The 16,028-nt window shown below is 40.1% G+C and overlaps 1 protein-coding gene across 2 annotated transcripts in view; it reads left to right on the top strand.

Moving 5' to 3' along the window:
- Positions 1-346: 346 nt before the first annotated feature.
- LIMS2 (LIM zinc finger domain containing 2) overlaps positions 347-16,028 on the top strand; it is a 47,746-nt gene continuing 32,064 nt past the window's right edge. Inside the window, exons 1-4 of one of the 2 annotated variants that reach the window (XM_082225193.1) lie at positions 347-1,004; positions 11,828-11,987; positions 13,101-13,167; positions 13,655-13,775. In XM_082225193.1, coding sequence (XP_082081319.1) covers positions 994-1,004; positions 11,828-11,987; positions 13,101-13,167; positions 13,655-13,775 — 359 coding nt within the window. In that variant the 5' untranslated portion in view covers positions 347-993. Of the gene's footprint in view, positions 1,005-6,323; positions 7,209-11,827; positions 11,988-13,100; positions 13,168-13,654; positions 13,776-16,028 lie in introns of those variants that run through there. The other variant, XM_082225192.1, reaches the window with a different exon arrangement.

The raw sequence follows: 16,028 nt of genomic DNA, 5'->3' as shown, positions 1-16,028 counted from the left end.
GCCCCACATATGACTCGGTGCACGCACACTATTTGAATGGCAATGCCCATCAACTTGGGACCCCTCTATAGTTTTGCGCCCTTCCCTCTCATTCCTATAGAGGTTGGGTTTGGAGATAAGTGACCCACTGGTTCTCTCCATTACATCAGGCTTCTGTTATGCCCACAGTGCTGTCCTGCTTGCTCATCTTGGCTCAGAGGCTTCTAGCTTTTGGCATATAAATGGTGCCTTACCCTCAAACGTCTTTGCCAGTTGCATTTTAGCCCTCTCTGAATTGCAACCATGTCCCCTTTCACTCTCGATATCTGCCACTCCCTAACTCCCTAAAGAAGAAGTTTAGTTTCAATAAGGGCAAAGCTTGTCCTGAATAACGGCTGCAGATCTGAGAGGTTTATTGTTGAAAGGATAGCGCAGAGATTCTAGCATAACGTTAGGTGGGAGAGGCGTGTAATGGACATCTGTGACTGCCCCTGAATGACCATAAGGATAAACCGAACAGCTTTAGGGGGGGGTCTTCCTAGTCTCCGTTGTCCCTTTGGGGCTGCTCCCACTGCGGTGCTTACACGATGGGTTTCCATTACCTACTCAGCCCTACGGAGCACCAACAGCCGCGCCTTTAGCTCCCTACACGTCCCTCTCTTTCCCGCAAGCTTGGCTCTTGCCCTGCCGCCCAAGCGCTCCCACCGCCTGGCCCGCCCACCGGCCGGCCGCGGCTATTTCATTATTTATTATTTCATTCCCTTTCTAGGAAAAGTATGTGCTGGGCCGAGCCGAGGGGCGGGAAGAGGAGGCCGCCCGTCTTCTGGAGGCGTTGGGGGGCGGCCCGCCACCGCGGCTGACCCAGGGCGGAGGACAGGCGAGAGCCAAGCGGGCCGGGCGCTGCTGCTGCCTGAGCCGGGGACCGAGTGGCTCTAGAGCGCGGGCGAGTCTCGTCCTCTCCTCGCTTGTCAGGACAGCCGCTGCCGCCGCCTCAGCGCGGGGCCGGGAGCCGCCATGACGGGCAGGTAGGAACTGAGCAGCAGGAGAAGCCCTGGGGGTCCCCTTGCCAGCGCCGGCGGTGAGGATGGGCGGAGAGCGACTCCGCGGCCTCTGGCTCTCAGAGCGGGCAGTTCAGCCCCGTTTCCAAGTCGAGAGCCTTCCCGCCGCCGGCAGCCCCCTCCTGGCCGGTGATATTATCACTTGCGCGCTCGGAGCAGCCCTTGGGAGTGCCCAGAAATCGGCCAGCTTAGCTGCTCAGGCTTTGCGCCCTTCCCTTCGGGATCAAAAGAATGAAATGATGTCAGGGAGGTGTTTCATAGCTGTCAACTTTTCCCTTTTTTAAAGGGAAATTTCCTTATTCCGAATAGGATTCCTCGCAAGAAAAGGGAAAAGTTGACAGCTGTGAGGTGTTTACGAATTGGGCTTTCCACGGAATTTGAGGCTGCCTTTTTTTTATTGCTGCAAACCGCTTTGTTAGGCCTTTTCACACACAGCCCCTGAAAGATTCCTGTTCCACAATGCGTCCTTTTTAGGGTGCCCAAGACTCGCTGTTGCTTCTGCTACAACAGACTAACCCCACCCTGGAATGTGTGACGCTTGCCATTTTTGTTTTAATTGTTTGGTTCAATAGTGTACTGTATATACAGTGGTGCCCCGCAAGACGAAATTAATTCGTTCCGCAATTTTTGTCGTCTAGCGAATTTTTCGTCTTGCGAAGCACGAAATCCCATAGGAATGCATTGAAAATAAATTAATGCGTTCCTATGGTCAAAAAAAGTCCAAACAAAGCCAAATTTGGTACAACAACAGTTTATTAACTGCTCTTTAAGGTCACACATACTGTAAAGAGCAGTTCAAAAAGTTAAGGGAAAATAAATTAACTTTATAAACAAAACATGTCTTTGTTTTTAGTCAAAGAAAAAAAGTCGCGAGACGTTTTCGTCTTGCGAAGCAAGCCCATAGGGGAAATTCGTCTTGCGAGGCAAATTGCGAACGGAAAAAACTTTCGTCTAGCGAGTTTTTTGTATTGCGAGGCATTCGTCTTGCGGGGCACCACTGTATATGCAAAGCCCAGACACTTATCTGTTACTGGGCATGTGAAGGAAATAATGAAGGGAGCATCTCTCCAGCAAGGGCAGAGTGAATTTCCCTCAAGGAGGGACCGCAGAGAACTGGCAAAACAAAAGATGGTGTGGTTTGGGTACAGAAATATTGTAACAATGATAAAACAATCAAAGAGCCTTGTGGCAAATTAAAGACTAACATGTTTATTATGACAGGAGGTTTCATGAACTCAAGCCCACTTTGCTAGATGCATGAAATTTAGTTGGCAGGTATAAAGGAGAAAATTTCAAGGTGGGAGTTGAATAGCAATGAGATGCAAAAATTGCAGTCAGTGAAAACTAGAGGTAAATATATGTTTAAGGACCATGCCCGGAGGCAGATCTAGATGCTTTGCCCCTGTGTCATTCTGGTTACACTAGAACAGGATCTAATAATGGCATCCGCAATACCAGGGGTTTATTCACCTAGTGAGATTTATACTATCATCTGCCAACAGTACCCTTCATAGGACAGACAGGTCAGTCTGATAATTTAAATGGTTATATCCATAAATCAGTGAGAGAATATTTCCACTTCTCAAGTCACTCTGTAACTGACCTTAAGGGTGACCATTCTGCAACAAGAAACAATACAACATGAAACTGCTAATTTATCAATAAGTTCAGTGCCATCACTTATGGGTGAACTTGAAAGAAAGGATTTTTATCACACTGTGTGTGTGAATTAACTTACCATTATCAGGATATGACTTTCTTGCCAATGGTTTTCAGCCGTACTACAGGAGTTAATCTTAGCAATTAGCACAAATCTGCTACTGCAAAAAGTGTACATATTTAACATATATATATATATATAAGTTCATATTTTTATTGTAATTTTTGCATCTCATTGCCATTCAACTCCCACCTTGCAATTTTATTCTTTTTATACCTACCAACTTTCACTTTATGCATCTGAAAAAGTGGGCATGAGTCCCAAAAACCTTATGTCATGTTACATTTGTTATTCTTTTAAGGTGCCATAAGATTCTGATTGTTTTCTTGCAAGGAATTAACACAGCTGCACCTCTGTAACTATAATTAAACATTGCTTGCTAGTGTGAGTGACCATCCTGTGAATGTTCCCCATGTTATCTGTGCCTTGAATAGATGTAGGTAGGAAGAAGAGTGGATTGGAGATCCCAATGAAGTTTTGTGTTTTATGTATGACCTGCCTGTGTGTATATGTATCCCATCTATTGCTTTCTGCATGGTTTTCTGTGGTCCCTAACATTTAGGGCAGGAGGAATCAGAACTTCTTATTTCCCACCCTGTGTAAAACTAATCGGGACAAATGGAGCACTGACCACATAATGCTATGCATGTTAACTCAGAAGTAAGTCCCACTATGTTCATTCGGGCTTACTCACAGGTAAGTTTGTATAGAATTGCATTTGAATGTGTTTCATAACTTGATTTTATTTCCCAGTTCTTTGGGCTCGCTGTAGCTCAGGTGGAAAAGTTATAATGATTGATTATTACCAGAATGAATTAAAGGAAACATGTGTTTCACTTTCTCATACTCACCTGTTTGATTATATGGCTATTTTGTTAAGTAACTAAAAGGAGGGAAAGCTATAATAATTTATAGTTACACAAAAACAAGACATGATTGTTCGAATTAGATTCTTAACAGTGTATTATTTAAAACAGGTCTTATGAAAGACTTTGAAAATATAAGTTTGTTGAAGAATCCAGTTTGCTGATTATAGCTTTTCCTCCTTTTAGTTACTTAACAAAATAGCTCAGGTGGAAAAGTTATAATGATTGATTATGACCAATGGTCCTTGATTATGACCATTCTATGAAATGAACTGATACTCAGCTGTCCTTCCATTTTCTCCCAAAAGCAACCTTGCATAAGCAGTGTAAGTTCAAGATTGATAAGGAATTGTTTAGGAAGTACTTGAAACAAGTTCAGGTATTCAGGGTCAGATGAATTTCTTTATAAAATACTAAAGGAACTGGCAGGTCTTGTCTCAGAAGTTATTTGTATCATCTGAGAAATTGTGGAGAACAGGTGAGGTGCCACAGAATTGTAGAAAGTTTGTTGTTGTAGAAAGTTTGTTTGTTGTTGTTGTTGTTGTTGTTGTTTTATCACTTATATGCCAAAGTGGCATGTTGTCTCAATCCTCAAAAATGGGGAAAAGGAAAATTTGGAAAACTATAGACTATAGAGTTGATTTTATAAGGTTAAAGTCAGATCAGTGCCTGTTTGAGATACTGCTTGGGAACTACAGAAATGCCACCTTGGGTTGTAGGATAGAGAATGCAGGATATAAATGTAAGAAATTTAATATATTAAGAAGTCCATTTGTGAGCACTTTGATAATGCAATTAATAATAGAAGACAGCATTGATTTTTCAAAAATGTGTATTATTGCTAAACTCAGTACTTTTTTGAACATATTATTAGTTTAGTGGATTGTGGGAATGCTTTTGCATATAAATTATCTTTATTTCAGCAGAATGTTTGACAAAGTTGTTGATGATATTTTCATTAGCAAACAGCTTAATGTCAGGTGATTCCCAGAAGGTTGGGAAATTGTTCAGAGAGGGCTAATGGAAATAAGTTTCAAGTGGGGTGCTGCAGAGCTTTTCCTTTGACCCAGTACTCCTTAATGTTGGAATCAATGACTTGGATGAAGAGGTAGAAGGCATGCTTATCAGATATGTGGATGACACAATACTGGTGAGGATACCTAACACATCATAAATAAAATTCAAAACAACTTTTATCAAATATCTCACCTGGCGTCTTCATTAAACATCTTTAGGCACCAGGTGAAAACATTCCTCTTCAACCAGGGCTTTGTCTGGTTAACATTCTAGGTCCTTTAAATGTGTTTGTAGAAGGGATGTTATTGGTTTGGATCTTGTTTTTATGATGTGTGTTGTACTTTTGTTTTGTATTTTTATGCTGTGAACCACCCTGAGATCTTCAGATGAATGGCAGTATATAAATTTAATAAATTTTAAAAAAACCAGAAAATGAAATTCAGTAGCGACAAATGCAAGATTCTAGATTTAGGCTAGTTAAATAAATAAAATATCCAGGTACAGGATATGGGATACCTGACTTGGCAGTGGCACATGTGGAAATAATCTTGGAATTGTAGTCAATCACATGTTGAAACGAGCTATTTGTGTGCTGTGGCTGCACAAGAGGCTAACGTGATTTTTGGCAGTACAGTATTAACAGAACCGTAATTTCCAAGCCACAGAAAGTAATAGTTCTACTGCATGTCACAGTCACGCTTTCTCCTGAGCGCTGTGTCCATTTTGGGGTGCTGCACTTTAAGAAGAGCATGGACAAACTGAAAAAGGTTGAGGAGGGCAACAAAATGATCAGCAGTAAGGAAAATGAGGAATAGATGAGCTGTGTATGTGTAGTCTGAAGAAGGAAAGACTGAGAGGAAACGTTGATAGGGCTCTTTCAATACCTGAAAGGCTTCCACATAGAAATAGGAGACTTGTTCTACTTCCTTAGAGAACAGGGGTAGACCTAATGGGCTTAAATTACAGGTGAGTAGATTTCAGCTGAACATTAGGACAAATGTTTTGATGGTAAGAGCAGTTTGACAACAGAACTAAAGTGGGTTTGACCTCACTGGAGGTCTTCAAGTAAAGGCTGGACAGTCATCTGTTGGCAAAGTTGCCACTTTAGATTTCCAGGCACTCACCAGCTTTATGATTCTGTGACTAATGGATTGAGAGAGGGATTAAGGCTGCATTATTATATGCATAAACCAGGTGCACTAGGCCAATATAATGTTCACCTCCATATCTGTGAGTGGAATTAGCAGGTGCAAAACCAAAGGTACTTAATTTCAGTACTCCCTGCTTGAAATATTTGGACCCATTTTTCTGAAAGATAATTAAGAAAGCTATTGTTTCCGTGTTGAAAAATGTTAAAAAGCAGGTAGAATATAGGAGGGAGTGATTTTTGCCAGTACTTTTTTGTCATTTTTATGAAATAGATTTTGGAATTGTCATTTCTTACTTATAATACATCTAATTATGCATCTGTGCTTGGTTGGGATACTGGGAAACTTTTCTGCTACTTGTTTGTGCTTCTTAATTTAAAGGACTGGTTTTCTGCATTGTTGGATTTTGCTACTTTTTCTTTTTTTTGGCTTGGATTTTTATATAGCCAGAATCAGCAATAGTAAGCATAATCACACATAATTTTCAGTATATGAAAAAAGTTGTTTTTTTAAAGGAGAAATAAGTTGAGGGGGGTTAGACTAGATGGCCCTCATGTCCCTTCCAACTCAACGATTTGATGATTCTGAGGTTAGGGAGGTCTGGATCATCCAAACAATATAAACGCTAGTCATGACTCCAGCTTATGTAATGTGATCTCCCTAAAGTGGGCGTGGAATTAGTTGTGTAAAGGAACAGCTTGAGTCTGTAACACTACTGCATCTCAGAGAGAACATAGTGGGGAATGGAATGTAAAGTATGTTTCTTTTCTCAGTTTATTGATATTCTGACTATATGTGGCTTTTGAAGTAAGCTTCCAAGCTCGCCTGCTGTTTTCCAGCATTTGTTTTCCCAAGTGGCAATCAGATCACTAGGTAATATAGAATTGTAATGGAACTGGTCAAAGAAGACTGATACGAAGGAGTCTATTTCAGCAAGTAGTCTTCAGTATTAATTACTAAACAAATTTGGTGGTGGTGGGGTTTCTCTCAAATTCAGTTTTTTTGATTCTGTGATTTTAGTAAAGGAATCAAGGTGAAAAAAATCAAGATTTTTAAATTTTAGTTCTTGTTCAAATGACTCTGAACAAATTACACTAATTCCATACTTGAAGAAAAGAAGGAAGATGTTGAATAGTTACAGAGCAGCAGCTGCTGCGTAAGGAGCACGGACTTGTTCTTGTAGTATTTCTGAGAAAAGCAGTTATCCGAAGAAACTGCTTCCTTGAGCCTACAGTGTTATTTGTGGACTGCTCTTCAGTTATCCTCATACAGCTTTCTTCCCAGAGGTAATGAATTCCATGGCTGGCGTGAAACTTCGGGGGCTAGCATCTTCCAAACTCTATCAACGCCGGCAAGATCGTCTGAGTGGCACAGGGTCACTATGGAATGATGGGAAAGACAGGGCAGCTGGGATATTTAGGTAGGTTATTTGGATAGCTGTTTTAGATGAATGGATTATTGGAATGTTTCCTTTGAAGCAGGAAGGAAGGCAAAACTAGACAGGCTGACACGACTGTGTTTCAGTTTCCACTCTTTGTTTGAAGAGGTTTCTTTGGCTCTGGTATTAACAGTTCTGAACAATAACAGGAAAACAACCTTGGGAACTTTTGCCTCCTTGGTGATGCTGGGCAGGCTAACAATGTGGGAGTTGTAAACAAAAAGCTAAGGCGCTGTGTAGTCTTAATAGTCTTGTGAAAGTTCAAACTTTTGTTGACACCTGGAACAAACCAATACTTTTATACCACCCAAAATAAGTCTTTTCCATTGTAAGTAGTTTTCTATGTTAGTTAGTTTCTTTCTTTCTTCTCATCATATATTGAATTGTCATACTGAAAAAAGAATAGGGATTTGCCCTTCCCTTAAGATCTCTAAAGCAGGGCAAAGTTCAGCAAGCACAGTGTTTCCTGTCTTTGTGATATGTCCCCCGTGGAATTTCGGTGGTATTCAAAATTCTTAAAAGAAACAATACCCTTATCCCCTCTGGAACATGATCATATGCAGGATAAATTAAATAAACACGTTGATACCTATCATCACCTAGAAGACTCCTGCTCAGTGAGGCTTTTAGTTTTTTTGCCAAGTAGTCGTCAACTTGTGTCTATTGCAGGGTTGCCATATTTCAAGTGAAATCCAGACAAAAATTTGTTGATCTTTTATTGGAAAGGGCAAAGTTGTTGAGCTTTTTTTTGGGTGGGTGGGAATGACCATTGTTTTGCATAACATAAAGCTATTCCTCTGCAGCTACAAGGGTTGACTGGATTGCATTTGGTCTGGTAGTAGAACCAGAAGCCTTTTCTTTTGTTCTAAGCAAATAATGTCAGGTCTGAATTGCACTAGGCTGTAGGCTCTGTGTCTTAATCTCATTTCCCATAGTAATCCGTGCACTAAAACGTTTGTTTTCGTGACTCACACCCCATATGAAAACGTGTGGTTTTGGTGCATGAGGAATGAGGTGCATGCTTTAGATGCAGGGGAATTAAAGGGGAAGATGCTACAACAGAAGACAGGTTCATTTACTGAGATACTTTGGAAGAATACAGAAATAATTCAGAAGGGGAAGAATTGTAGATAAAATGGAAAGTGTAGGGCAGTGCTTTTCAAATTGTTCCACTCTCTGAGAGGTGTTTGAGCATGTTGTAGAGAGCAGGTGGCATCAGTTGGGTCCACCAATTCTGGCTGGCATCTCAGAACCCAGAATCCTCAGCCAACTAACTTACTTAAATCAGATGTGTTTATGTACATTAAAGGTGAATCAGAGACTTGGCTCCTGAGCTCTTGATTTGCTTCTCTCCTGAGATGTGAACACTTACATCACAGCAGGTATGCAGAAGTGTTGTAAGTGCAAGGGTCTTTCAACCAACATGGATAGATAGTGAGCAAGTATTTGTGAGGCAGAAACAGCCCTCCCCCAATTTTCTTGTCTGTACTGAAAGGTAGAGTTAAGAACAGCCCCTTCTGAATTCTCAGTTGTGCAAACAAGACTGATTGTTTAACACAGTGGCAATGAAATACAGTCCGTATCTACAGGAAAAGGGGTGCCCCCCACCCCAAGCATCATCTTCTTAAGGAATTAAATATAACATTGGTATGTTTAAGGAATTAAATATAACATTCACCACGCCTTTATGCTACATTGCCAACTCATCTTTTACAAGAGACAGAGATATACTGTAATTCTTTTGTTAGAGTTCCTAAATATATCAGAGATCAAAATAAATTCTGGTTGTGGACTGCGTCTCTTGTGCCATCAAGCTCCCAGCTGAATTGTCACAAGGACCTCCTGAGCAGCTGTGAATTTCAAGCACCACAAAGCTCCAGGAGAATTAATAATAGTGATGTGTTTGGGCGTGCACTTGTGTTATTTCTAATGACCTCTTCCTCATGCTGATTTCCATGTATGTTTGAGCCACAGTGTGAAGAAAATTCCACAACTTAAATAGGTTTCTTTCGTTGTTGCCTTTTCTTGCTTTTTGTTGATCTTGACTGGCTAATTTGCACATGAAGACTTTTATACCCAAAACAGAATACCTTCATTGTATTAATTAAAACTGATGACTTTTAATTATAAATCTTTTAAGCGATGCACATCTGATTATGCTTTGACATTAGACATCACACTTGGTAAACAGCCTTCCTATGCTATCTACACTGTGCTTTAGTTATGAGTCATCTCTCTGTTGATCTCCAGTGGATCAATGGGATGTGTTTACCAGTCCAGCACAATCCCAGGGACAATTACTGCTACAGAGCTTATGTTGCTCACTTTCAGTGGTGGTGCAAGTGCTGTATTGTCCTGTGTTGTCCCGCTCCTTGGTTCTCAGGCACAAACATATGAGCTTCCTTTAAACCATATGGCACAGTCCTTTCCAGATGGCACTTTTCAGGTATCTCCATTTCACTGCCTCTAGTCTCGTCATTAATGACTATTATTGTCCTGCAGTTTCTCCAGCGCAGTCTCAACATGAGCATGGAGTTGCTATCTGAAGCAAGCTGTCCTCCACCAAACTTTGCTCCCAGCTTTGTGGCATGAATAAGTCTGAAAAGTTTATGCTGTTCATATAAAAAAGTGGGAAATGGATGATTGCTAGAGCTGCTGCAGAGGCTGAGAGGTCTTAGCAAGGGGCTGGCAAGCACAGTTATAAAAGTAATTAACTAATAGTCTGGTTGATGGAGATAAGTACTTTAACAGGTAGGAACAATAATGGAGAGACCTTTTATAGGATCAGATGAGGGCAAGGTTGAAGAGTTACTTCTATTTGGAGATGGAGATGTATATTTAAGGGAATTTTATAACAATATCTGTGAAGTTTGCACTTTTAGATTTGTCAGTGGCCAGGATAAAAGCTCATCCTGTTTGATATCATAATTATGTGTAATATTTTCTGAATTAATCTTGATTAATTTACATCAGGCTTTCTTTAAGGCACTGTGACTTCTGCATGGCCTTCGTACTTCTCATTACCAACGACATTTTTATTTATAACAGTCACTTATTCTGTTTACCCTTTATCAGTTTTATTACATCTCTGTATATCCCAAGATAGTTTTGGGATATAGCACCTAATTACTCAGTTTCATTATAATTTTTCCTGTGCTCTCATAAGATTGTCTGGATAGCTGATTGTTCGTAAGATTCTGCTGGGAGTTATGAAAGCCTGTTGTCACTATGATGTTAAATATGATCAATCCTCTCACATTTGACATTTTTAGCCTGTTGTGTGTGGGTGGATGAGTGGGATGGATGAATTTAAGACCTGCATAGCTAGAATCCAGAAATGTTTCCAAGGACAAAAACATGGGCCTGCAAGGACACAGATTATTTGTCTCTTGGTGGGAGTTTTCATTTCTGTTTCGTAAAGCCTATTAGGACTCCTTCAGCTCTTGCATAAACATTCATTCAATTGTGTTTGTGTCCTGTTCAGTATGTCCCACATTATCTGTATTTACCCATGCTTCCCTGGTAGTTTTTGCACTTTGTGTTGTGGAATATATTTGTGTTTAAATATCAAAGAGCATGAGTAAATCAACTGCATTTTGCTCCAAGGTGACTGTGCTTGCTTCCAGTCCCTTCCATAGTAGCATAGGTGGCCTTGGGTGACTCTGCTCTGTCAAGGCAATGATAGAGGGCAACTGCTGATGTGTCAGGAGCCCTGGTGGCTGATTCCGTACTAACAGATATGACTTTGGAGTTAGATCTCTTGAAAGCATAGTATTTGTATTTTGTCTTTTGCACAGTTATCCATGCTTCAGAAAGTGCCTATAGGCTTAACTTTTCACATTAAAACCCTGGAGGGGTTTGTTCAGTCTTTCACATCTGTTGAAGAACACAGCATCAAGGCTATCTCCAAACTCAGAAGATTACTTGTGAATTTTTATTTGCATGAGTGATGTTGATTAATAGTGTCTGGCTCTGTGACCCTGTAGCATTTCTAAGCCATAGATTATCTGAAGCAGATATGGCTGGAAACAAGACTGTCCAGATCACAGAACATGCTTTAAAACCAGCCAATGGATTCTAAAGGTAATGTAAAGCACTTATCTGAAAGTGGACATTCAGTTATTTGTTTTTTCATTCCATTGTCTGCTTGAGACACTGGCATCTAAACACATTTACTGTAAATTTCCATTGCTTTCAGTGACATTTAAGACAAATCTAGACATCAGCAAAGTTGACTATTACAAAGAATATTCTGTAAAGGGCACAGAAAATTTATTGAGGTTTTTTTTTCCTACTTTGTGTTAGAAAATGCCTTATTCAGTCCTCTTATGCAGTTTGGATTCAAATAGGCTCATCATTGAAGTTGACAGAAAATATTCCACTGACCTACTGGAAGATTTGGCTTTCTAACATGGAGGGGTTGATGAGCATATATGGAACCCTTCAATATATAGATTTTGTATATCTGATACCACAAGTATGGTAAAACATAAATAAATTTGTAAGCGTGGACTTCTCATTGATTTGATTAATTTGAGTTAGGTGGTTTTGATGGCTTCAATATGTAATTGTGATATTTATTTTTCTGTTTTGTTCCCCAGTAACATGTCAGATGCCCTTGCAAATGCTGTGTGTGAGCGCTGCCGAGCTCGCTTTGATCCAACTGAGCGAATCGTGAACAGCAATGGGGAACTATATCATGAAAACTGCTTTGTCTGTGCTCAGTGCTTCCGCCAGTTTCCAGATGGACTCTTCTACGATGTAAGATCAGCATCTTTCTGATAGTGTGAAAAGCTACTTGACTTTTTCCTCCACTTACATGATTTTAAGAAGCTTGGCTGAACTTTCTGTGGGGTTTGATTATCCAAAATTCATTTGCAATTCTTACGTCAATGACCCCCTTCCATTTCCTCCATGTATACAGTAATTTAGCTTTGAAATGATTCAGTCATCAATGAGGGGTTGCTTTCCTAACAGTATTGTCAGTAATGCCCTGCTTCAGACATAGTGCTGAGCTATTGTTTAGTGTTATGTTCTTGAGCCAGGGCTTGTTTGCTCCATCCTTCTCTAGGATAGCCACAAGGATGTGATTAGAAGCTTTCAATTTCATTCTCAGTTAACCACAGACAAGCATTAACATCTGAACTCTAAACTGTGGTTTGTTTTAAGTGTGGTTTATTGAAACAAACCAATTTCATAAACCACAGTTCAAAGTTGACTTGTTTCGATTAACCATAGTTAAGACTAACCGCAGCTTGTCCTATATTGGGATTAGATGCTAAACTTCAGTTAGTTAAACATGGAAGCAACATTCTGTTCTTTTATTTGGAGATGTATTGGAGGAAGTGTGGGGGTGGGGGGAAGGGAGTGAGCTGATGAATTCAAGGTCCATTCACCTGTGGAATGCTGTCACTTCGCTGACCCATCTCAACAAATGCAACATTGCCTGGTCCATAAGGGTACCCTGTTGCTCTGCCACCCATCATGCGCTGTTCTGCAGCCAATATAATTAAAATGAGAGAGTGTTGTAAGAGTGCAGTACATGCTTATAGAACAAATATATTGTTATTAAAATGTTGATCCAAAATAGGTTGCATTAGGGATTAGTTTTCCTAAGAATAAATTACTTCAAAGGAACACCAAAAACTGCAGTGATTGAAATAATGGTGGTAAATAGTTTGTAGAAGCTAGAACTTTGCACTTATATTCTGTGTAACAGTAGCTTCATACGCACCACACATTTAAAGGCCCTTACCAAAGAATCCTGGGAACTGTAGTTTAAGGGTGCTGGGAATTGTAACTCTGTGGTGGGCAAACTAGAATTACATAGTGGAAATTTTGTAAAGATATGTTCTCCTGCATCTTTTTTTGCAGTTTGAAGGGAGGAAGTATTGTGAGCATGACTTCCAGATGCTGTTTGCGCCATGCTGTGGGGAATGTGGTAAGATGCAGATCACTCAAGCCTTCTCTCTCTCTCTCTCTCTCTCTCTCTCTCTCTCTCTCTCTCTCCCCCCTTAAGGAAAGCTACACAAAGGTGAAAGAATTATTAATGATGGATGTTGTTCTCATCAGGCACTCTGGTCAAGAGCAATAAAATAATTAGTTTTGAGGTTTTAAAGCCAAAGTTCCTGAGATTCAGAATATAGTTTTTTATGTTTCAGTGGCATGGATATTAGTCCTGAGCCTGAAAAATTTGGGTATGCATTATTCAGTGGCCTTCATTAAGTCACTCTTACTCAGACTCAGTTTCTTCAATAATAGTTAATTGCAGGCTTATTCTGAGTCTAAGATAATTGTAAATTACTTTGCAATATAAATGATTAAAATATATCATCCATGGAATTCTCTGTGGGGATGGCAGTGCACATAGAGAAGAGTCCTGAAATAAATCAAGTGTTTTAACTGAAGTGTGGTACTTCTATTCTAAGGTGAATTCATCATTGGCCGTGTTATCAAAGCAATGAACAATAACTGGCACCCAGAATGCTTTCGTTGTGAACTCTGTGATGTGGTTCTTGCTGATTTGGGCTTTGTGAAGAATGCTGGCAGGTAAGGAGGATCTGAGGACGTGAACATGAGATAATTATTTGGATGTCAGGACCACTTCACACTCTAGAAGGAGAAATCCCAGGGTGTGTGGTGGGATCTGCAAATGCATGCTTTAAATATGTGCACACCCAGAGAAGGAGATGCCAAAAAATCACAGGCACATATGCACTTTTCCAGAGCTGATAATGTCTTCCGAAACACACATTCATCTCTCTTAAGTATGATGGTTTAGCATGTGAACTGCATGCATATATGAAATGTGTGAAATGTTAAGCAGTCTTGTTGTGGGATAAGCAAGGAATCTGGACCTTGCTCTTAAATGCATTGAGGCATATAGCGGAAATGAACTGGGAAGGTATTGGCAGAAAACTAGAGAATGAGGGGAGAACCATCCTCAATTGTAAGCAAATTACTTTTAGACAAAATGTGAGGGAGTAGAAGAGGAATAACTTATGTAAACATGAAGATTAGGGATTGGATAATTACTCATCAGAAACAACTTGGTGGACAGACAGCACACTGAACACACCACATAACTTCTTTTTTTCCTCTGAATTTAATAGTTTTTGATGTTTAATAAGTATAAACAATATTTTTTTTAAAGAAAGTATAAAATATGAAGCTAAATGAAGTAAAAATAGACACCCAAGCAAACGCCCTTCAACAGGGTAGTAAAAAAACAACAGCCTAGTAACTGCGTCACAACATTTGAATCTTAACTTTTGGCATCACTGCATGCGATTTCTAGCTAGAAGAGTCTCTGAGTTTATATTCTCACTTCTTGGGTGGGCAGCGAATAGAACAGCTATGAAAGAGCGATTCAGTTTATCTGGTCATAGTATAAACCTTCTGAAATGGCCTTATACTGATACATTTCCTATGTAGTCCTGATGACTAGCCTAGTAGAACTGAGCTAATTAAAAGGGAACAACTTAGTATGGTTTGTGCGCCTTTTTTCTTTGTTGCAAGGTATCTGTAGTGAATGCAAAGTCTGTTATAGGAAAGCAGTCAGGATTCCATAGTTAACAGGCAAGTTGCAAGACTCCATAATACGGTAGCTGAACATTTGCTTTTCTTCTAAATAAGGGTACAATGGGGTCATTTTTAATTATCTCACTGAGGACTCAGCTAGACTGGTGAAGAAAAAGTGATTTATATGTGTTGTATGTGTGATATAACATTGTGCCACCAGATGGCGACGTGGAGCCCCATTTTTCTCTACCTGTTTTCCCTGTTTACAACTCTTTCAACTGAAATGCTTCTTTGATGTGTCCAGATCCAGCCAGGGCCTCCCCTTTTAGGTAGCCATGTGCATTACTTCAGTTGTGATGCATACAATTCACATTTCTCTTCTCCCCGGCCCCTACCCTGGCCGTGCTATGCGGTACAACTGCTTTGTTAGAGCATCAAACTATCAGTTTGCCAACCTGATTTAGAAAGAAGAAATACTCTGAGCATGTGCCATTTCACATCTTCATGACTACAGGAATAATATGAGGTTTGCTTATGCTTCCCTGATGGTAGACTCATTTACCTGTAGAAAAAGACAATGTATATTTGAAATACAAAATAAAGAATGAGCTGTAGCTGTGCATATAGCCGGCCAGCCATCCTCTCACTGTATAACATATATACACATTGAGGTGACCACCATTAGAATGTACACTCTGGCATGTCAATACCTGCCCAGGTGCTGACGTCAGGTCTACCCATTTGCTGCTGCCCTCATCACCTTCCACTCTCCGGTGATAATTTAGGGGGTTGCTGGACTCCAGGGTCATAGATTTAGGCCTAGCTGCACCACTGCTTCCAAAAAAGCTATGGCAACAAGAGTTCAGTATAAATGATTTCTTGCACAGCACGTAAGTGCTTAGGATTTGGGCGTAGCAATTATCAAAAATTACAGCACAGACTTGACATACCAGACTTGTAGCAACTTTACATTGAGACAACAGGCAAAGGTTCTGGTGAAGTGGCTCTTGACTGAGGATTTTTGTTCTGTTAAGATGCATATGGTAGGTACAGTCTGCATTAAGCAAGGGCAATTGCCTCAGTAAGAGTTGCATCCTAATAGTTAAACTGAACTAGATTACTCATTTGTAGCAAGCTCCCTAGAAATCTTTTAGTCTTGTGCATGTGATTCATGAACCATATACTTCATATAAAAACTTACAGATAAAATGAAACAAGTTGTGTCATGCCATTGTTTCTAAATGTTACTGAAAATAAGAGCTGCAGTCAAGGCTGTAACAA

This window comes from Podarcis vaucheri (assembly GCF_965113315.1).
Source record: "Podarcis vaucheri genome assembly, chromosome: 5".
Lineage (NCBI taxonomy): Eukaryota > Metazoa > Chordata > Lepidosauria > Squamata > Lacertidae > Podarcis > Podarcis vaucheri.
This window is presented reverse-complemented; position numbering and strand designations above follow the sequence as displayed.